General features: G+C 40.7%; 1 protein-coding gene across 1 annotated transcript in view; it reads left to right on the top strand.

Moving 5' to 3' along the window:
- LOC135570112 (intermembrane lipid transfer protein VPS13B-like) overlaps positions 1-23,013 on the top strand; it is a gene marked incomplete at its 3' end in the record, with an annotated part of 79,628 nt that continues 56,615 nt past the window's right edge. The window contains exons 1-5 of the mRNA XM_065016182.1: positions 1-80; positions 2,171-2,315; positions 4,672-4,740; positions 9,456-9,807; positions 10,556-10,673. Coding sequence (XP_064872254.1) covers positions 1-80; positions 2,171-2,315; positions 4,672-4,740; positions 9,456-9,807; positions 10,556-10,673 — 764 coding nt within the window. The remainder of the gene's footprint in view (positions 81-2,170; positions 2,316-4,671; positions 4,741-9,455; positions 9,808-10,555; positions 10,674-23,013) is intronic.

Below are 23,013 nucleotides of genomic sequence, written 5' to 3'. Positions count from 1 at the left end.
ATGCTATGTGTTCCAGGCCTGGTGAGGGCTGCTGGGTATGTCGTGAAGGAGTCGTCCTACAGGCCAAGGACACGTCTGTGGTGAGGCCTTCGTCTAGAGCAGCATGCCGCTCTGCTCCCGTTGACCGGAGCCCCCTGCCCAGATATATCTGCCCTTCTCTTAACCTAGCTAGGCCAATGACATCTCTACTCTGACCACTGGAGAAACGATGGGGGGGGGGGGGGTGGAACACAGAGACACACAGTTTAAACAACATCATGACAGAAGGCCCATAATGAGGTTACCAGTTGTCTGTCTATGAAGAGATATGATGACAGTAAGAGGTTGGTGTTGTGGGCCCCCATTGGGTGTCCCCACCCTCCCCCCCCATTCTCCAGTTGCTCTGATCTGCTGTAATAATCTAATGGAATCAGGTTGAAACTGTGATTCCGTGACTCTAATCTAATGGAATCAGGTTGAAACTGTGATTCCGTGGCTCTAATCTAATGGAATCAGGTTGAAACTGTGATTCCGTGACTCTAATCTAATGGAATCAGGTTGAAACTGTGATTCCGTGGCTCTAATCTAATGGAATCAGTGTTTCTGTGACACGGGGCTCCCAGTCCTCCTGTCCCGGGATGATGATGTCACAGTGGTTGGAGAGATGGCTTTGTGCTGACGCCTGCTGCCCAGAGGGTCTCTGACTAAATATACACATCAACAACGGGGCTGTGTTCGGGAAGGGGCGACACGTTCCTAATGTTTCAGACAGAAATGTACTGATTAACTTCTTGCGTCGAGCCATCCCGGATCCCGTATCGTGACTACAGCCTCAAGCTCATTACCATAACGCAACGTTAACTATTCATGAAAATCGCAAATGAAATGAAATTAATCTATTTGCTCTCAAGCTTAGCCTTTTGTTAACAACACTGTTAATCTCAGATTTTCAAAATATGCTTCTCAACCATTGCGAAACAAGCATTTGTGTAACAGTATTGATAGCTAGCGTAGCATTTAGCGTAGCATTTAGCGTTAGCATTCAGCAGGCAACATTTTCACAAAAACCAGAAAAGCATTCAAATAAAATCATTTACCTTTGAAGAACTTCGGATGTTTTCAATGAGGAGACTCTCAGTTAGATAGCAAATGTTCCGTTTGTACAAAAAATATTATTTGTGTTGACAAATCGCTCCGTTTTGTTCATCACGTTTGGGTACGTTTTAAAAAATTTTTTTTTATCAAAATATTAAGTCATTAAAACGCAAACTTTTTTCCAAATTAACTCCATAATATCGACAGAAACATGGCAAACCGATGTTTAGAATCAATCCTCAAGGTGTTTTTCACATATCTATTCGACGATAAAATCCTTCGTGGCAGTTGACTTTCTCTTCTGAAGAAATGGAACGGCGCATGGACCTACAGATTACGCAATAATTTCGACACAGGACACCGGGCGGAGCCCTGGTAAATGTAGTCTCTTATGGTCAATCTTCCAATGATATGCCTACAAACACGTCACAATGCTGCAGACACCTTGGAGAAACGACACAAAGGGCAGGCTCATTCCTGGCGCATTCACAGCCATTGGAACACAGCGCCTTCAGAATCTGGGGCATTTCCTGTATGAAACTTCATCTTGGTTTCGCCTGTAGCATTAGTTCTGGGGCACTCACAGATAATATCTTTGCAGTTTTGGAAACGTCAAGAGTTTTTTCGTTCCAAAGCTGTCAATTACATGCATAGTCGAGCATCTTTTCGTGACAAAATATCTTGTTTAAAACAGGAACGTTTTTTATCCAAAAATTAAAAGAGCGCCCCCTATCTCGAAGAAGTTAAAGTTGTCCACGATGACGATCCCTTATTATACATGACAGATATATCATATCTGTTGAACACGTTTCTATCTCGGTGTTGTGTTACCTGCCCGGCAGGAAGTGCGTCAGCCGGCCCGGCAGGAAGTGTGTCAGCATAAGGCCATCCCTCAATGATCCTGATGCTTCAAGCTAAAGAACAGAAAACTAATTTCATTTGTTCGGTTCTTCTCTTATTTTGTTTTGTTTTGTAGAAAAAAAAATCTAATCATCACATCTCTTCTTAATCCAGTCTTATTGATTTGTATTTCTTGACTTCTGTCCCCTCCCTCCTCCTCTCTCTCTCTTGTCCCCCCCTCCTCTCCCCCCTCCAGTCCAGAGGAGGGGTCTGGTCTTGCAGTGGGCCGCTGTGGAGGGGTTGTCCTGTCTTGTACTGATAAGCTGAACAGACGTACGGTGTTGGTCCGACCCGTCAGCAAACAGGACTCCTTCAGCCACCTCTCTGGCTTCCTTCCGCCTGTAAGAACCGGTTCCTCTTCCGCTGTCTGAGTTCTAAGAACACAGAGTGTTTCCTCTTCAGCTCTCTGCGTTCTAAGAACACAGTGTTTCCTCTTCCGCTGTCTGAGTTCTAAGAACACAGAGTGTTTCCTCTTCCGCTGTCTGAGTTCTAAGAACACAGTGTTTCCTCTTCCGCTGTCTGAGTTCTAAGAACACAGTGTTTCCTCTTCAGCTGTCTGAGTTCTAAGAACACAGAGTGTTTCCTCTTCAGCTGCCTGAGTTCTAGGAACACAGAGTGTTTCCTCTTCAGCTGTCTGAGTTCTAGGAACACAGAGTGTTTCCTCTTCAGCTGTCTGAGTTCTAAGAACACAGAGTGTTTCCTCTTCAGCTGTCTGAGTTCTCATCAACCTTGGTCACAGTGGGCTTTTTACCCAACTAGCCCGTTTAACTCCCATCATGCAGTGCCATCCCCAGAAGCCAATCAGGTTATGATATGGGAACGTCACTCAGACTGAACTCTGTCTAAACGTTCCTGTTCACCCGTACCTAGTCGCTACAATCAGGACTTTCAAGTGGACTAAATCGACCTCAGATTTGGCTTTTGGGGGGCGATGGGAATCATCACCTGCACAGGGAGTAATAACTCCAAGTTACATCCTGGTCCTGAGGGTTAGAGGTCAAATCTCTCCTCCATAGATGGGTTTTAAATTCAACCTGTTGTTCATACGATAAGTACGAAGGCCTACACAATGACCCATGAGGTATTCAACTTGTTCTCCGTGCGTTCAGTGATGAACCATCTTTATCGTCCAAGGTTGATGAAAGCCCAAACTCGTGTGATTGATGTGGAAAAGAGCTCTACTTTTCCTTCTCTACTTTTTTCCTGGGAAAATCTCTTATCTCTTAATCAATCGCCTCTCCTCGTAATTTAACGTCATTTTCTTTCACTTGTATTGTAAAATTGAAATATTTTCGTCTGTAATGAATTTGTGTAAATCAAACGTTAAGATTGTTAACAGTAGATAGATGCTGCTTGTAAATCAGAGATATTATTTAACTTTGAATTTACTTCCTTGTTGTTAAGAGGTACGGCCCTCCAGAAGACGCCTGGTATCCTCTAGTTTAATTTAGAGACCAGACAGATATATGGATGCATTGTTAGCTTCAGCGTGGCTAACTGCTGTTAGATACAATCACATACAGTACAGGTCTGGGATCAGTCACATACAGTACAGGTCTGGGATCAGTCACATACAGTACAGGTCTGGGATCAGTCACATACAGTACAGGTCTGGGATTAGTCACATACAGTACAGGTCTGGGATTAGTCACATACAGTACAGGCCTGGGATTAGTTACATACAGTACAGGTCTGGAATCAGTCACATACAGTACAGGTCTGGGATCAGTCACATACAGTACAGGCCTGTTAGACAGTCACATACAGTACAGGTCTGGGATCAGTCACATACAGTACAGGCCTGGGATCAGTCACATACAGTACAGGTCTGGGATTAGTCACATACAGTACAGGTCTGGAATCAGTCACATACAGTACAGGCCTGTTAGACAGTCACATACAGTACAGGTCTGGGATCAGTCACATACAGTACAGGTCTGGGATCAGTCACATACAGTACAGGCCTGGGATCAGTCACATACAGTACAGGTCTGGGATTAGTCACATACAGTACAGGTCTGGGATCAGTCACATACAGTACAGGTCTGGGATCAGTCACATACAGTACAGGTCTGGGATTAGTCACATACAGTACAGGTCTGGAATCAGTCACATACAGTACAGGCCTGTTAGACAGTCACATACAGTACAGGTCTGGGATCAGTCACATACAGTACAGGCCTGTTAGACAGTCACATACAGTACAGGTCTGGGATCAGTCACATACAGTACAGGTCTGGGATCAGTCACATACAGTACAGGCCTGGGATCAGTCACATACAGTACAGGCCTGGGATTAGTCACATACAGTACAGGCCTGGGATCAGTCACATACAGTACAGGCCTGGGATCAGTCACATACAGTACAGGCCTGGGATCAGTCACATACAGTACAGGTCTGTTAGACAGTCGCATACAGTACAGGCCTGTTAGACAGTCGCATACAGTACAGGCCTGTGATCAGTCACACACAGTACAGGCCTGGGTGCACTACATTAGACCAGTAGGGGGCTTTATGAGTGTGGTATTGGTGTATCAGGAGACTGTTCATAGGAAGTGTTATCTTAAAGCTCTGGTCTTTGACTGGAGATTCTCCATTGTAGTCCAGGAGTTGGTTTAATGTGTCTCAGTTAGTGTTTATGTGGTGTTCCACTGTGAACCTGTTGTCTCCGCCTCCTCCACCTCCCCACCAATCAGACAGCAGCCAAGGTCCTGGAGGTTTCCTCCCACCAGCAGCACGGATTCCTGTCCATCACATACACCCAGGTTATTATTACAATAGTTATTATTATTATTATTATATATTATTATTTTTATATATTCATTATTATTATATATTATTATTATATATTCATATTATTATATATGCATTATTATATATTCATATTATTCATATTATATATGCATTATTATATATTCATATTATTATTATTATATATTTATTATTATTATTATATATTCATTATTATTATTATATATTCATTATTATTATTATATATGCATTATTATATATTCATATTATTATTATTATATATCATTATTATTATTATATATTCATTATTATTATATATCATTATTATTATTATATATTCATATTATTATATATTCATATTATTATTATTATTATATATCATTATTATTATATATTCATATTATTATTATTATATATCATTATTATTATTATATATATTCATTATTATTATTATTATTATATATGCATTATTATATATTCATATTATTATTATATATTCATATTATTATTATTATTATATATCATTATTATTATTATATATTCAATATTATTATATATTCATATTATTATTATTATATATATTCATTATTATTATTATTATTATATATTCATTATTATTATTATTATTATATATTCATTATTATTATTATTATTATATATATTCATTATTATTATATATATTCATTATTATTATTATTATTATATATTCATTATTATTATTATTATTATTATTATTATTATATATTCATTATTATTATTATTATTATTATATATTCATTATTATTATTATTATTATTATATATTCATTATTATTATTATTATATATTCATTATTATTATTATTATATATATTCATTATTATTATTATTTATATATTCATTATTATTATTATATATATTCATTATTATATATTCATATTATTATTATTATTATATATCATTATTATATTCATTATTATTATATATTCATATTATTATATATTCATTATTATTATTATTATTATATATTCATTATTATTATTATATATATAGTCATTATTATTATTATATATATTCATTATTATTATTATATATATTCATTATTATTATTATTATATATATTCATTATTATTATTTATATTCATTATTATTATTATTATTATTATATATTCATTATTATTATATATTCATTATTATTATATATTCATATTATTATTATATATATTCATTATTATATATATTCATTATTATATATATTCATTATTATTATATATTCATTATTATATATATTCATTATTATTATATATTCATTATTATTATATATCATTATTATATATATTCATTATTATTATTATTATATATATTCATTATTATATATTCATATTATTATTATTATATATCATTATTATTATTATTATATTCATTATTATTATAATTATATATTCATTATTATTATTATATATATATTCATTATTATTATTATATATATATTCATTATTATTATTATTATATATGCATTATTATATATTCATATTATTATTATTATATATTCATATTATTATTATATATCATTATTATTATTATATATTCAATATTATTAAATATTCATATTATTATTATTATTATATATATTCATTATTATTATTATTATATATTCATTATTATTATTATTATAATATATTCATTATTATTATTATTATTATATATTCATTATTATTATTATTATATATTCATTATAATTATTATATATATTCATTATTATTATTATTATTATTATATATTCATTATTATTATTATTATTATATATTCATTATTATTATTATTATTATTATTATTATATATTCATTATTATTATTATTATTATATATTCATTATTATTATTATTATTATATATTCATTATTATTATTATATATATTCATTATTATTATTATATATATTCATTATTATTATTATATATATTCATTATTATATATTCATATTATTATTATTATTATTATATATTCATTATTATTATTATTATTATTATATATTCATTATTATTATTATTATTATATATTCATTATTATTATTATTATATATTCATTATTATTATTATTATTATTATATATTCATTATTATTATTATATATATTCATTATTATTATTATTATATATATTCATTATTATTATTATATATATTCATTATTATATATTCATATTATTATTATTATATATTATTATTATTATATTCATTATTATTATTATATATTCATATTATTATATATTCATTATTATTATTATTATATAGTCATTATTATTATTATATATATTCATTATTATTATATATATTCATTATTATTATTATTATTATATATATTCATTATTATTATTTATATTCATTATTATTATTATTATTATTATTATTATATATTCATTATTATTATATATTCATTATTATTATATATTCATATTATTATTATATATATTCATTATTATATATATTCATTATTATATATATTCATTATTATATATATTCATTATTATTATATATTCATTATTATATATATTCATTATTATTATATATTCATTATTATTATATATCATTATTATATATATTCATTATTATTATTATATATATTCATTATTATATATTCATATTATTATATATATTCAATATTATTATATATTCATATTATTATTATTATTATATATATTCATTATTATTATTATTATTATATATTCATTATTATTATTATTATTATTATAATATATTCATTATTATTATTATTATATATTCATTATTATTATTATATATATTCATATTATTATTATATATATTCATTATTATTTATTCATATTATTATTATTATATATCATTATTATTATTATTATATTAATTATTATTATTATTATATATATTCATTATTATTATTATTATTATTATATATTCATTATTATTATTATTATATATTCATTATTATTATTATATATATTGTATTATTATTATATATATTCATTATTATTTATTCATATTATTATTATTATATATTATTATTATTATTATATTCATTATTATTATTATATATATTCATTATTATTATTATTATTATATATTCATTATTATTATTATTATATATATTCATTATTATTATTATATATATTCATTATTATTATTATATATATTCATTATTATTATTATTATATATATTCATTATTATTATTATTATATATATTCATTATTATTATTATTATTATATATATTCATTATTATTATATATTCATTATTATTATATATTAATTATTATTATTATTATTATATATATTCATTATTATTATTATTATTATTATATATTCATTATTATTATTATTATATATTCATATTATTATTATTATATATATTCATTATTATTATTATATATTCATTATTATTATTATATATATTCATTATTATATATATTCATTATTATTATATATTCATTATTATTATTATTATATATATTCATTATTATTATTATTATTATTATTATATATATTCATTATTATTATTATTATTATTATTATTATTATATATTCATTATTATTATTATTATATATTCATATTATTATTATATATATTCATTATTATATATATTCATTATTATATATATTCATTATTATTATATATTAATTATTATTATATATCATTATTATATATATTCATTATTATTATTATATATTCATTATTATTATATATTCATTATTATATATATTCATATTATTATTATATATTCATATTATTATATATTCATATTATTATTATATATTATTATTATTATTATATATTATTATTATTATTATATATTATTATTATTAGTGTTATTAGTATTATTATGTATTCATTGGTATTATTATAATATTATTATTATTGTTATCGTTATATATTCATTGTTAGTATTACTATGAGTATGATTATGTATACATTGGTATTATTCATTAGTATTATTATGTATTCATTAGTAGTATGATTTATTTCATTAGTATTATTATGTATTCATTAGTAGTAGTATTTATTCATTAGTAGTAGTATTTATTCATTAGTATTATTATGTATTCATTAGTAGTATGATTTATTTCATTAGTATTATTATGTATTCATTAGTAGTAGTATTTATTCATTAGTAGTATGATTTATTTCATTAGTATTATTATGTATTCATTAGTAGTAGTATTTATTCATTAGTAGTAGTATTTATTCATTAGTAGTATGATTTACTTCATTAGTATTATTATGTATTCATTAGTAGTATGATTTATTTCATTAGTAGTATTTATTCATTAGTAGTAGTATTTATTCATTAGTAGTATTATTTATTCATTAGTATTATTATATATTAGTTAGTATTACTATTATTTAATTATGTATTCATTAGTAGTAGTATTTATTCATTAGTAGTAGTATTTATTCATTAGTATTATTATGTATTCATTAGTATTATTATGTATCCATTAGTATTATTATGTATTCATTAGTATTATTATATATTAGTTAGTATTATTATGTATTCATTAGTATTAATATTATTTAATTATTTATTCATTAGTATTATTATGTATTCATTAGTATTATTATGTATTCATTAGTAGTAGTATTTATTCATTAGTATTATTATATATTAGTTAGTATTACTATTATTTAATTATGTATTCATTAGTATTATTATGTATTCATTATTATTACTACTAGTAGTAGTAGTAGTAATATAATGTATTTATATAAATATTACCTTGCCCCAGGCGGTCACCAGAAACGTCCGCCACAAGTTGACCACGCGGCTGGAACGAGCAGATCTTCGTGGGGCCCAGCGGCTGACGGAGGGCCCGGCTGACGGGTCTCCCCACTACCTGAGAGAGATCCTGTTGACCGCCCAACCTTTTGACCTTGTCCTCTCCTGTCCCTTACTGGCCACCGTAGCCGGGGTGTTCCACGCCTCGCTGCCACGACGATACCGGGACCTCGGCAAGACGGCGGGCCAGCCGATGAGAAGTCACGCCCTGACGTCGCGCAGCCTGCCTCTGATATATGTCAACACATCAGTGATCAGGGTGTTTTGTCCCTGGAACCCGGACGGACAGGACAGACACACAGGTAAGACTGGACGGACAGGACAGACAGGACAGACACACAGGTAAGACTGGACGGACAGGACAGACACACAGGTAAGACTGGACGGACAGGACACACAGGACAGACAGGACAGACACACAGGTAAGACTGGACGGACAGGACAGACTGGACAGACAGGACAGACACACAGGTAAGACTGGACGGACAGGACAGACACACAGGTAAGACTGGACGGACAGGACAGACACACAGGTAAGACTGGACAGACTGGACAGACTGGACAGACAGGACAGACACACAGGTAAGACTGGACGGACAGGACAGACACACAGGTAAGACTGGACGGACAGGACAGACCGGACAGACCCTCCTGTAGGTTATAACTCCAAACCTGTTCCTGGAGAGAGACCCTCCTGTAAGGTTATAACTCCAACCCTGTTCCTGGAGAGAGACCCTCCTGTAGGTTATAACTCCAACCCTGTTCCTGGAGAGAGACCCTCCTGTAAGGTTATAACTCCAACCCTGTTCCTGGAGAGAGACCCTCCTGTAAGGTTTTAACTCCAACCCTGTTCCTGGAGAGAGACCCTCCTGTTGGTTATAACTCCAACCCTGTTCCTGGAGAGTGACCCTCCTGTAGGTTATCTCCTCAGGGGGGCTCCTCAGGAACAGGTTTGGAGTTAAAACCTACATGAGGGTTAATGCATGTCATGGTACTGAAGTGTATAGGATCTGTCTGGGTCTGATACCCACTGTGTGTTGTGTCTCCCAGAACCCCAGCTGAGGAGAGAGAGAGAGGACACTCTGGTACTGAAGATAGGATCTGTCAGCGTGGCCCCTCAGGCAGATAACCCTCTGACCAGAACCGTGCTGCGCAAGGACATCTACCAGTGAGTCTATTCTACTACTCTCCTCCTTCCTCTCCTCCTCCCTCTCTCCTCTCCTCCCTCGCTCCTCTCCTTTCCTCCTCCCTCTCTCCTCCTCCCTCTCTCCTCTCCTCTCCTCCCCTCTCCTCCTCCCTCCTCTCCTCCCTCCTCCTCCCTCTCCCTCTCCTCTCCCTCCTCCTCTCTCCTCTCCTCTCCTCCCTCTCTCCTTTCCTCCTCCCTCTCTCCTCCTCCCTCTCTCCTCTCCTCTCTCCACCACACACAGCCAGCTGACCACAATTCATTTTAAAGTGTCCCTCTAAATGAGTCTGGTCTCATACGTCAAGTCACGCTCCGTAACGTCTCCATGAGACGAGACCAGGGAGCAGTCTTTCTCCTGATGGGGGAGACGGGGTGAGGCATGGGCAGAGACAGACGGGTGAGTGTCGTGGGGAGGAGGGGTGAGAGTCAGATGGGAGAGGGGTGAGTGTCGGGGGAGGAGGGGGAGTGTCGGGGGAGGAGGGGTGAGTGTCGGGGGAGGAGGGGTGGGGGGGAGTGTCGGGGAGGAGGGGTGTGTTGTCGGGGGGAGGAGGGGTGAGAGCGCCACATTGTGGTCTGTCAGGTTCCCGTGGCAACGATGACGGAACGTTCTTCTGAGTGACACGTTGCAGGTCTCCTCGGTAACACTCGACTGTTAATACAACAGGCCCCAGATCAGCCCAAGTGGTGATGAGTCTCACATGGCACCTTATGCACTACAAAGTGCACTACTTTTGGCCCGTAGGATCCACAGTGGACAGGGAATAGGGTGCTATTTTGGGACATAACCCTCTACACTGCCATGTGAGGGAAAGCTGTGAATGAAGGGGAATATTCTGAAACAAACACATTTTGTTGACAAAGAGATCTGTAGTGATCTGGCTTGTGTCATGACTGTGTGGAAACCACATCAATGGGTCACTGGGGAGGGGGGGGGGGAGAGGGAGGGGGGAGAGAGGGAGAGGGAGGGAGGGAGGAGAGAGAGAGGGAGGGAGGAATTGTCTGCCTGCCTGTAATGTTCTCTATATGAGAGAGAGATATTCTGTGGGGGTGTGGGGGGTGGTGCTCGTGCGTCTGTCTGTGTGTGTGATAATAATAATGATTATTTTAAATGAAGCCTGGTAACATCAACATGTTTTTATTTTGTGTCTCCCTGGCAACCACCCACGTGTTGTTGATGTTTCTGTAACTGTTGCTGTGTCACATGGGGAGAGACATAAACACATGGGAGGGAGGGAGGGAGGGGAGAGGGAGGGAGGGGGGAGAGAGAGGGAGGGAGGGAGGGAGGGAGGGGAGAGGGAGGGGGAGGAGAGAGGGAGGGAGAGGAGAGGGAGGGGAGAGGGAGGGGAGAGGGAGGGGGAGAGGGGGAGAGAGGGAGGGAGAGAGAGGGAGGGAGGGAGAGAGAGGGAGGGGAGAGAGAGAGAGGGAGGGGGAGAGAGAGAGGGAGGGGGAGAGAGGGAGGGGAGAGGGAGGGAGGGAGAGAGAGAGGGAGGGAGGGAGGGGGAGATGGAGGGAAGGATGGATGGAGAGAGAGAGGGATGGATGGAGAGAGAAGGAGGGGAGGATGGAGAGAGAGAGAGAGGGATGGATGGAGGGAGGAGAGAGAGAGAGAGAGAGAGAGAAAGGGGAAGACCCATAACTGTGAGTAATGAGTGTCATTGAACTGGACCCAGACCAGATAGACCTCATTGTGGATGGTGTTGGTTTGGTCGGGGATCTCCCTCTCCAGTCTCCAAACCAATCCTTCCCCTGCCTGCGTGTCACTAATGGAAAATCCTGCCATGCAGCTTGGAGCCACAATATTGGAGCCCTGTAGTATCGGAGCCCTGTAGTATTGGAGCCCTGTAGTATTGGAGCCCTGTAGTATTGGAGCCCTGTAGTATCGGAGCCCTGTAGTATCGGAGCCCTGTAGTATTGGAGCCCTGTAGTATTGGAGCCCTGTAGTATCGGAGCCCTGTAGTATTGGAGCCCTGTAGTATCGGAGCCCTGTAGTATTGGAGCCCTGTAGTATTGGAGCCCTGTAGTATTGGAGCCCTGTAGTATCGGAGCCCTGTAGTATCGGAGCCCTGTAGTATCGGAGCCCTGTAGTATTGGAGCCCTGTAGTATTGGAGCCCTGTAGTGTCGGAGCCCTGTAGTATTGGAGCCCTGTAGTGTCGGAGCCCTGTAGTATTGGAGCCCTGTAGTATAGGAGCCCTGTAGTGTCGGAGCCCTGTAGTATAGGAGCCCTGTAGTATTGGAGCCCTGTAGTGTCGGAGCCCTGTAGTGTCGGAGCCCTGTAGTGTCGGAGCCCTGTAGTATCGGAGCCCTGTAGTATCGGAGCCCTGTAGTATCGGAGCCCTGTAGTATCAGAGCCCTGTAGAATCGGAGCCCTGTAGTAAATGAAGCTGTGGTTTGCAGTATATTTACCCAGTAGCAGACCGGGTATGTGGCTCTGGGGAGAGACTAGGAGTCCACTTGAGTCCTCAGTCTGCCTGCCTGTCTGCCTGCCTGTCTGTCTGTATGTCTGTCTGTCTGCATGGCTGTTTGTCTGTCTGCATGGCTGTCTGTATGTCTGTCTGTCTGTCTGTCTGTCTGGCTGCATGGCTGTTTGTCTGGCTGCATGTCTGTCTGTCTCTCTGTCTGTCTGTCTGTCTGTCTGCATGGCTGTTTGTCTGGCTGGCTGACTGTCTGTCTGTCTGTCTGGCTGCATGTCTGTCTGTCTGTCTGTCTCTCTGTCTCCCTGTCTGTCTGTCTCTCTGCCTGCCTGTCTGTCTGTCTGTCTCTCTGCCTGCCTGTCTGTGTGTCTGTCTGTCTGCCTGCCTGTCTGTCTGTCTGCCTGTCTGTCTGTCTGTCTGTCTGTCTGTCTGTGTGTCTGTCTGCCTGTCTGTCTGTCTGTCTGTCTGTCTGTCTCTCTGTCTGTCTGTGTGTCTGTCTGCCTGCCTGTCTGCCTGCCTGTCTGCCTGCCTGTCTGTCTGTCTGTCTGTCTCCCTGTCAGAACGCTGTGTTCCCGAGGGTTAAACCAGACTGACAATCTCTGTGTTCCCGAGGGTTAAACCAGACTGACCATCTCTGTGTTCCCGAGGGTTAAACCAGACTGACCATCTCTGTGTTCCCGAGGGTTAAACCAGACTGACCATCTCTGTGTTCCCGAGGGTTAAACCAGACTGACCATCTCTGTGTTCCGAGGTTAAACCAGACTGACCATCTCTGTGTTCCCGAGGTTAAACCAGACTGACCATCTCTGTGTTCCCGAGGGTTAAACCAGACTGACCATCTCTGTGTTCCCGAGGGTTAAACCAGACTGACCATCTCTGTGTTCCCGAGGTTAAACCAGACTGACCATCTCTGTGTTCCCGAGGTTAAACCAGACTGACCATCTCTGTGTTCCCGAGGGTTAAACCAGACTGACCATCTCTGTGTTCCCGAGGGTTAAACCAGACTGACCATCTCTGTGTTCCCGAGGGTTAAACCAGACTGACCATCTCTGTGTTCCCGAGGGTTAAACCAGACTGACCATCTCTGTGTTCCCGAGGGTTAAACCAGACTGACCATCTCTGTGTTCCCGAGGGTTAAACCAGACTGACCATCTCTGTGTTCCCGAGGGTTAAACCAGACTGACCATCTCTGTGTTCCCGAGGGTTAAACCAGACTGACCATCTATCATCAGAGTTTAAACACAGAGAGACGAATCAACAACTCCCTTTTTCTTAAAAAACCAAACAAACATTTATTTACTATTTTTCTTGAAAGTTGAGTGACTGTTATTTAACCAGAGTTTTACCAGCTACAAAACATCTCCATGAATCTCTTTTCCTTCCAGTTGAATCCCGGTGGGCTTCGTGATCGACACTGTCAGCTCTCCCCTTTAACAGACACACAGCCCGGTGGGCTTCGTGATCGACACTGTCAGCTCTCCCCTTTAACAGACACACAGCCCGGTGGGCTTCGTGATCGACACTGCCAGCTCTCCCCTTTAACAGACACACAGCCCGGTGGGCTTCGTGATCGACACTGCCAGCTCTCCCCTTTAACAGACACACAGCCCGGTGGGCTTCGTGATCGACACTGCCAGCTCTCCCCTTTAACAGACACACAGCCCGGTGGGCTTCGTGATCGACACTGCCAGCTCTCCCCTTTAACAGACACACAGCCCGGTGGGCTTCGTGATCGACACTGCCAGCTCTCCCCTTTAACAGACACACAGCCCGGTGGGCTTCGTGATCGACACTGCCAGCTCTCCCCTTTAACAGACACACAGCCCGGTGGGCTTCGTGATCGACACTGCCAGCTCTCCCCTTTAACAGACACACACACAGACAAACAGTTGTTTCAAGAGCGCTGTGCTTCTTCCCACAAATAAACAACAACAATGACTCTCTTGAGCATCTAACTTAGACGTCTCTGATTGGGGAGGTCATGTGATCATGTGGTCATGTGATACGCTGCTCAGTAGCTGAGGTAAATAGCATGTCGTTGTTTAGAAATGTAACTCGGTAGGTCATTCCTGAGGAGAGAGAAACAGGCCCTATATCTCTCTCTCTGTGTGTGGAGGAAACAGGCCCTATATCTATCTCTCTGTGTGGAGGAAACAGGCCTCTATATCTCTCTCTGTGTGGAGGAAACAGGCCCCTATATCTCTCTCTGTGTGGAGGAAACAGGCCCCTATATCTCTCTCTCTGTATAGATGGAGGAAACAGGCGCTATATCTCTCTCTGTGTGGATGGAGGAAACAGGCCATATATCTCTCTCTCTGTGTGGAGGAAACAGGCCCCTATATCTCTCTCTGTGTGGAGGAAACAGACCCCTATATCTCTCTCTCTGTATAGATGGAGGAAACAGGCCCCTATATCTATCTCTCTGTGTGGAGGAAACAGGCCATATATCTCTCTCTCTGTGTGGAGGAAACAGGCCCCTATATCTCTCTCTCTGTACGGATGGAGGAAACAGGCCCTATATCTCTCTCTCTGTGTAGATGGAGGAAACAGGCCCCTATATCTCTCTCTGTACGGATGGAGGAAACAGGCCCTATATCTCTCTCTGTGTGGATGGAGGAAACAGGCCCTATATCTCTCTCTCTGTGTGGAGGAAACAGGCCCCTATATCTCTCTCTCTGTATAGATGGAGGAAACAGGCCCTATATATCTCTCTCTGTATAGATGGAGGAAACAGGCCCTATATCTCTCTCTCTGTACGGATGGAGGAAACAGGCCCCTATATCTCTCTCTGTACGGATGGAGGAAACAGGCCCCTATATCTCTCTCTGTGTGGATGGAGGAAACAGACCTATATCTCTCTCTCTGTGTGGATGGAGGAAACAGGCCCTATATCTCTCTCTCTGTATAGATGGAGGAAACAGGCCCCTATATCTATCTCTCTGTGTGGAGGAAACAGGCCCTATATCTCTCTCTGTATAGAAGGAGGAAACAGGCCCTATATCTCTCTCTCTGTACGGATGGAGGAAACAGGCCCTATATCTGTCTCTCTGTATGGATGGAGGAAACAGGCCCTATATCTGTCTCTCTGTGTGGATGGAGGAAACAGGCCCTATATCTCTAACTCTGTACGGATGGAGGAAACAGGCCCTATATCTCTCTCTCTGTACGGATGGAGGAAACAGGCCCTATATCTCTCTCTCTGTACGGATGGAGGAAACAGGCCCTATATCTCTCTCTGTATAGATGGAGGAAACAGGCCCTATATCTCTCTCTGTGTGGATGGAGGAAACAGGCCCCTATATCCCTCTCTCTGTACGGATGGAGGAAACAAGCCCCTATATCTCTCTCTTTATAGATGGAGGAAACAGGCCCTATATCTCTCTCTGTACGGATGGAGGAAACAGGCCCTATATCTCTCTCTCTGTGTGTGGATGGAGGAAACAGGCCCTATATCTGTCTCTCTGTGTGGATGGAGGAAACAGGCCCTATATCTCTAACTCTGTACGGATGGAGGAAACAGGCCCTATATCTCTCTCTCTGTACGGATGGAGGAAACAGGCCCTATATCTCTCTCTCTGTACGGATGGAGGAAACAGGCCCTATATCTCTCTCTCTGTACGGATGGAGGAAACAGGCCCCTATATCTCTCTCTTTACGGATGGAGGAAACAGGCCCCTATATCTCTCTCTCTGTACGGATGGAGGAAACGGGGAAGAGTCGAGGAAGGAGGGAGGGAGATGGAGGAGGAAAGGGTAGATGGAGGAGGGAAGGGAGATGGAGGAGGGGAGGGTAGAGGGAGGAGGGAAGGGAGATGGAGGAGGGGAGGGTAGAGGGAGGAGGAAGGGAGATGGAGGAGGGGAGGGTAGAGGGAGGAGGGGGAAGGGTAGATGGAGGAGGGGAGGGTAGAGGGAGGAGGGAAGGGAGATGGAGGAGGGGAGGGAGGAGGGAAGGGTAGATGGAGGAGGGAGGGTAGAGGGAGGAGGGAATGGTAGAGGGAGGAGGGGAGGGTAGAGGGAGGAGGGGGGAGATGGAGGAGGGGAGGGAGATGGAGGAGGGAAGGGTAGATGGAGGAGGGGAGGGTAGATGGAGGAGGGAAGGGAGATGGAGGAGGGGAGGGTAGAGGGAGGAGGGAAGGGTAGATGGAGGAGGGGAGGGTAGAGGGAGGAGGGGAGGGAGATGGAGGAGGGGAGGGGAGATGGAGGAGGGAAGGGTAGATGGAGGAGGGAGGGTAGATGGAGGAGGGAAGGGAGATGGAGGAGGGGAAGGGAGATGGAGGAGGGGAGGGTAGAGGGAGGAGGGGAGGGGAGAGGGAGGAGGGAAGGTTAGAGGGAGGAGGGGTGGAGGGAGGGGAGGGTAGATGGAGGAGGGGAGGGTAGGGTAGAGGGAGGGGGGAAGGGTAGAGGGAGGAGGGGGAGGTAGAGGGAGGAGGGAGGGTAGAGGGAGGAGGGGAGGGAGGAGGGGAGGGTAGAGGGAGGAGGGGAGGGTAGAGGGAGGAGGGGAGGGTAGAGGGAGGAGGGGTGGGTTAGAGGGAGGAGGGGAGGGTAGAGGGAGGAGAGGTGGGTTAGAGGGAGGAGGGGTGGAGGGGTGGGTTAGAGGGAGGGTAGAGGGAGGGTAGAGGGAGGAGGGGAGGGTTAGAGGGAGGAGGGGAGGGTAGAGGGAGGAGGGGTGGGTTAGAGGGAGGAGGGGTGGAGGGAAGGGTTAGATGGAGGGAGGGGGAGGGTTAGATGGAGGAGGGGAGGGTTAGAGGGAGGAGGGGTGGAGGGAAGGGTAGAGGGAGGAGGGGAGGGCAGATGGAGGAGGAGAGGGTAGAGGGAGGAGGGGAGGGTTAGAGGGAGGAGGGGAGGGTAGAGGGAGGATGGGAGAGGGGAGGGTAGAGGGAGGAGGGGTGGAGGGAGGCAGAATGTAGCCAGAGTAAACAGAGGGTTGGTCAGTCAGTATAATGAAACACCTGGCTCTGGTTCCCCAGCAGAGATACATCACATCACTGTGACACTCACCATTAATGCTCCACTAAATTGTTTTAAAAATGGGACTGCTCTTAGTGGAGTAAATCAAACGTTTGTTTTTATTAAAAGTTAATTTCTGAATTTATGGTTTGAATCAGAGGAGTTTGTGTCTCAGGTCCAACAGACGATATTTGGAATTATCTGGAATATGTTTCTGGTGTTCAGACTGATTTTAGACGTTAATGTGAGGAGAAGTCAGAACAAACCCCCAGAGAACTGATACGGCTTTGAACAAACCCCCAGAGAACTGATACATCTTTGAACAAACCCCCAGAGAACTGATACATCTTTGAACAAACCCCCAGAGAACTGATACGGCTTTGAACAAACCCCCAGAGAACTGATACATCTTTGAACAAACCCCCAGAGAACTGATACGGCTTTGAACAAACCCCCAGAGAACTGATACATCTTTGAACAAACCCCCAGAGAACTGATACGGCTTTGAACAAACCCCCAGAGAACTGATACATCTTTGAACAAACCCCCAGAGAACTGATACATCTTTGAACAAACCCCCAGAGAACTGAAATAGCTTTGAACAAACCCCCAGAGAACTGAAACAGCTTTGAACAAAACCCCCAGAGAACTGATACATCTTTGAACAAAACCCCAGAGAACTGAAATAGCTTTGAACAAAACCCCCAGAGAACTGATACATATTTGAACAAACCCCCAGAGAACTGATACATCTTTGAACAAACCCCCAGAGAACTGATACATCTTTGAACAAACCCCCAGAGAACTGATACATCTTTGAACAAACCCCCAGATAACTGATACATCTTTGAACAAACCCCCAGAGAACTGAAACAGCTTTGAACAAACCCCCAGAGAACTGATACATCTTTGAACAAACCCCCAGAGAACTGAAACAGCTTTGAACAAACCCCCAGAGAACTGAAATAGCTTTGAACAAACCCCCAGAGAACTGATACATCTTTGAACAAACCCCCAGAGAACTGATACATCTTTGAACAAACCCCCAGAGAACTGAAATAGCTTTGAACAAAACCCCCAGAGAACTGATACATCTTTGAACAACCCCCCAGAGAACTGATACATCTTTGAACAAACCCCCAGAGATCTGATACATATTTGAACAAACCCCCAGAGAACTGATACATCTTTGAACAAACCCCCAGAGAACTGATACATCTTTGAACAAACCCCAGAGAACTGAAATAGCTTTGAACAAACCCCAGAGAACTGAAATAGCTTTGAACAAACCCCAGAGAACTGAAATAGCTTTGAACAAAACCCCCAGAGAACTGATACATCTTTGAACAAACCCCCAGAGAACTGATACATCTTTGAACAAACCCCCAGAGAACTGAAATAGCTTTGAACAAAACCCCCAGAGAACTGATACATCTTTGAACAAAACCCCAGAGAACTGAAATAGCTTTGAACAAAACCCCCAGAGAACTGATATATCTTTGAACATAACCCCCAGAGAACTGATACAGATTTTTATTTATTTTTCATTTAACTAGTCAACTCAGAACAAATTCTTATTTACAATGGACGGCCAAACCCGGACGACGCTGGGCCGATTGTGCTCCGCAATATGGGACTCCCAATCACGGCCCCAGTTGTGATACAGCCTGGAATCAAACCAGGGTGTCTGTAGTGACCGCTGAGGTGGAAGGTTTTCATTTCTCCAGGTTGTTGTTGTAAATGTTTCTGTGTGGGAAGTCTTGATGGATATTCAGGGTTGTCTCTCCGACTACCGGCTGATATATTATGTAACGTATCAGATATCATGTGAGCTGGTTTCCCAGAGAAAGACAGACAACGGCACATCCACTGTCATTACTAATCCTGAGAAGAGCTGCTTTTGGTGTTTGTTGAGTGGCGTTCGCAGGAAGGGGAGATATGAGCCATTAAGCCGTGTGTCAGAGATCTCTGTGTTGGCCTGCCTGTCATCCAATGAATGGTTCTACTCTAGTCAACTTCCTGCGGGCTGGAAGACAGGACACTTCTGTCTCTCTCTGGACTGGGATAACTGGGGTTTCTCTTAGAGGGGGTTAGAGACCGTGTGTCAGAGATCTCTGTGTTGGTCTGCCTGTCATCCAATGAATGGTTCTACTTTAGTCAACTTCCTGCGGGCTGGAGGACACTTCTGTCTCTCTCTGGACTGGGATAACTGGGGTTTCTCTTAGAGGGGGTTAGATACTGTGTGTTTCTGCTGAGGGTTTCTCTTAGAGGGGGATAGAGACCGTGTATTTTCTCTTAGAGGGGGTTAGAAACCGTGTGGTTTCTCTTAGAGGGGGTTAGAGAATGTGTGTTTCTGCTGGGGGTTTTCTCTTAGAGGGGGTTAGAGACTGTGTGTTTTCTATTAGAGGGGGATAGAGACAGTGTGTTTTCTCTTAGAGGGGGTTAGAGACAGTGTGTTTTCTCTTAGAGGGGGTTAGAGACTGTGTGTTTTCTCTTAGAGGGGGTTAGAGACCGTGTGTTTCTGCTGGGGGTTTATCTTAGAGGGGTTTAGAGACTGTGTGTTTCTGCTGAGGGTTTCTCTTAGAGGGGGTTAGAGACCATGTATTTTCTCTTAGAGGGGGTTAGAGACCGTGTATTTTCTCTTAGAGGGGGTTAGAGACCGTGTATTTTCTCTTAGAGGGGGATAGAAACCGTGTGTTTTCTCTTAGAGGGGGATAGAAACCGTGTGCTTTCTCTTAGAGGGGGATAGAAACCGTGTGTTTTCTCTTAGAGGGGGATAGAAACCGTGTGCTTTCTCTTAGAGGGGGATAGAAACCGTGTGTTTTCTCTTAGAGGGGGATAGAAACCGTGTGTTTCTGTGTTCTGGTATCTGCTGACTTCTGTCTCCTGCTTGTGGTTCGTTCCCAGAAGATATGTGGCTCCTCTGAAGCTCCTCTCTGTGAGAAGAGAAACCACAACACTTGTATTTCTCGGCTGGCACTTAAAGCTTAGTGGGATTAGTGGTTTATTCCAGTCTGTCTGTTCCTGTCACATGTTAAACCTGTCTGTCTGTCTTCCTGTCACATGTTTAACCTGTCTGTCTGTTCCTGTCATACATTAAACCTGTCTGTCTGTCTTCCTGTCACACGTTAAACCTGTCTGTCTGTTCCTGTCATACATTAAACCTGTCTGTCTGTTCCTGTCACATGTTAAACCTGTCTGTCTGTTCCTGTCACATGTTAAACCTGTCTGTCTGTTCCTGTCATACATTAAACCTGTCTGTCTGTCTTCCTGTCACATGTTAAACCTGTCTGTCTGTCTTCCTGTCACATGTTAAACCTGTCTGTCTGTCTTCCTGTCACATGTTAAACCTGTCTGTCTGTCTTCCTGTCACATGTTAAACCCGTCTGTCTGTTCCTGTCACATGTTAAACCTGTCTGTCTGTCTTCCTGTCAGATGTTAAACCTGTCTGTCTATTCCTGTCACACGTTAAACCTGTCTGTCTGTCTGTTCCTGTCATACATTAAACCAGTCTGTCTGTCTGTGCCTGTCATACATTAAACCTGTCTGTCTGTATGTTCCTGTCATACATTAAACATGTCTGTCTGTCTGTTCCTGTCACACGTTAAACCTGTCTGTCTGTTCCTGTCATACATTAAACATGTCTGTCTGTCTTCCTGTCATACATTAAACCTGTCTGTCTTCCTGTCATACATTAAACATGTATGTCTGTCTTCCTGTCTGTCTTCCTGTCATACATTAAACATGTCTGTCTGTCTTCCTGTCTGTCTTCCTGTCATACATTAAACATGTCTGTCTGTCTTCCTGTCTGTTCCTGTCATACATTAAACATGTATGTCTGTCTTCCTGTCATACATTAAACCTGTCTATCTTCCTGTCATACATTAAACCTGTCTGTCTGTCTTCCTGTCATACATTAAACATGTCTGTCTTCCTGTCACATGTTAAACCTGTCTGTCTTCCTGTCATACATTAAACATGTCTGTCTTCCTGTCACATGTTAAACCTGTCTGTCTTCCTGTCATACATTAAACCTGTCTGTCTTCCTGTCATACATTAAACATGTCTGTCTGTCTTCCTGTCATACATTAAACCTGTCTGTCTGTCTTCCTGTCATACATTAAACATGTCTGTCTTCCTGTCACATGTTAAACCTGTTAAACATTCTAGTTTTCTCTGTTTTTTATTAATTATTTCCAATGTGCCAAATAGTTTTATTTCTGTTTCCTCATAATGTGATTGGGTCTCATTGTGCTGCTGTCCTGGGGCTCTGGGGGGGGTGTTAGTGTTTCTGAACAGAGCCCCAGGACCAGCTTGCTTAGGGGACTCTTCTCCAGGTTCATCTCTCTGTAGGTGATGGCTCTGGGGGGGGTGTTAGTGTTTGTGAACAGAGCCCCAGGACCAGCTTGCTTAGGGGACTCTTCTCCAGGTTCATCTCTCTGTAGGTGATGGCTCTGTAGGGTGTGTTAGTGTTTGTGAACAGAGCCCCAGGACCAGCTTGCTTAGGGGACTCTTCTCCAGGCTCATCTCTCTGTAGGGTGTGTTAGTGTTTGTGAACAGAGCCCCAGGACCAGCTTGCTTAGGGGACTCTTCTCCAGGCTCATCTCTCTGTAGGGTGTGTTAGTGTTTGTGAACAGAGCCCCAGGACCAGCTTGCTTAGGGGACTCTTCTCCAGGTTCATCTCTCTGTAGGTGATGGCTCTGTAGGGGGTGTTAGTGTTTGTGAACAGAGCCCCAGGACCAGCTTGCTTAGGGGACTCTTCTCCAGGCTCATCTCTCTGTTGGGTGTGTTAGTGTTAGTGAACAGAGCCCCATGACCAGCTTGCTTAGGGGACTCTTCTCCAGGTTCATCTCTCTGTAGGTGATGGCTCTGGGGGGGGTGTTAGTGTTTGTGAACAGAGCCCCAGGACCAGCTTGCTTAGGGGACTCTTCTCCAGGTTCATCTCTCTGTAGGTGATGGCTCTGTAG

Source organism: Oncorhynchus nerka, unplaced genomic scaffold (assembly GCF_034236695.1).
Source record: "Oncorhynchus nerka isolate Pitt River unplaced genomic scaffold, Oner_Uvic_2.0 unplaced_scaffold_1099, whole genome shotgun sequence".
NCBI classification, from domain to species: domain Eukaryota; kingdom Metazoa; phylum Chordata; class Actinopteri; order Salmoniformes; family Salmonidae; genus Oncorhynchus; species Oncorhynchus nerka.
The sequence above is the reverse complement of the archived record's forward strand: the minus strand, read 5'-3'. Positions and strand labels throughout refer to the sequence as shown.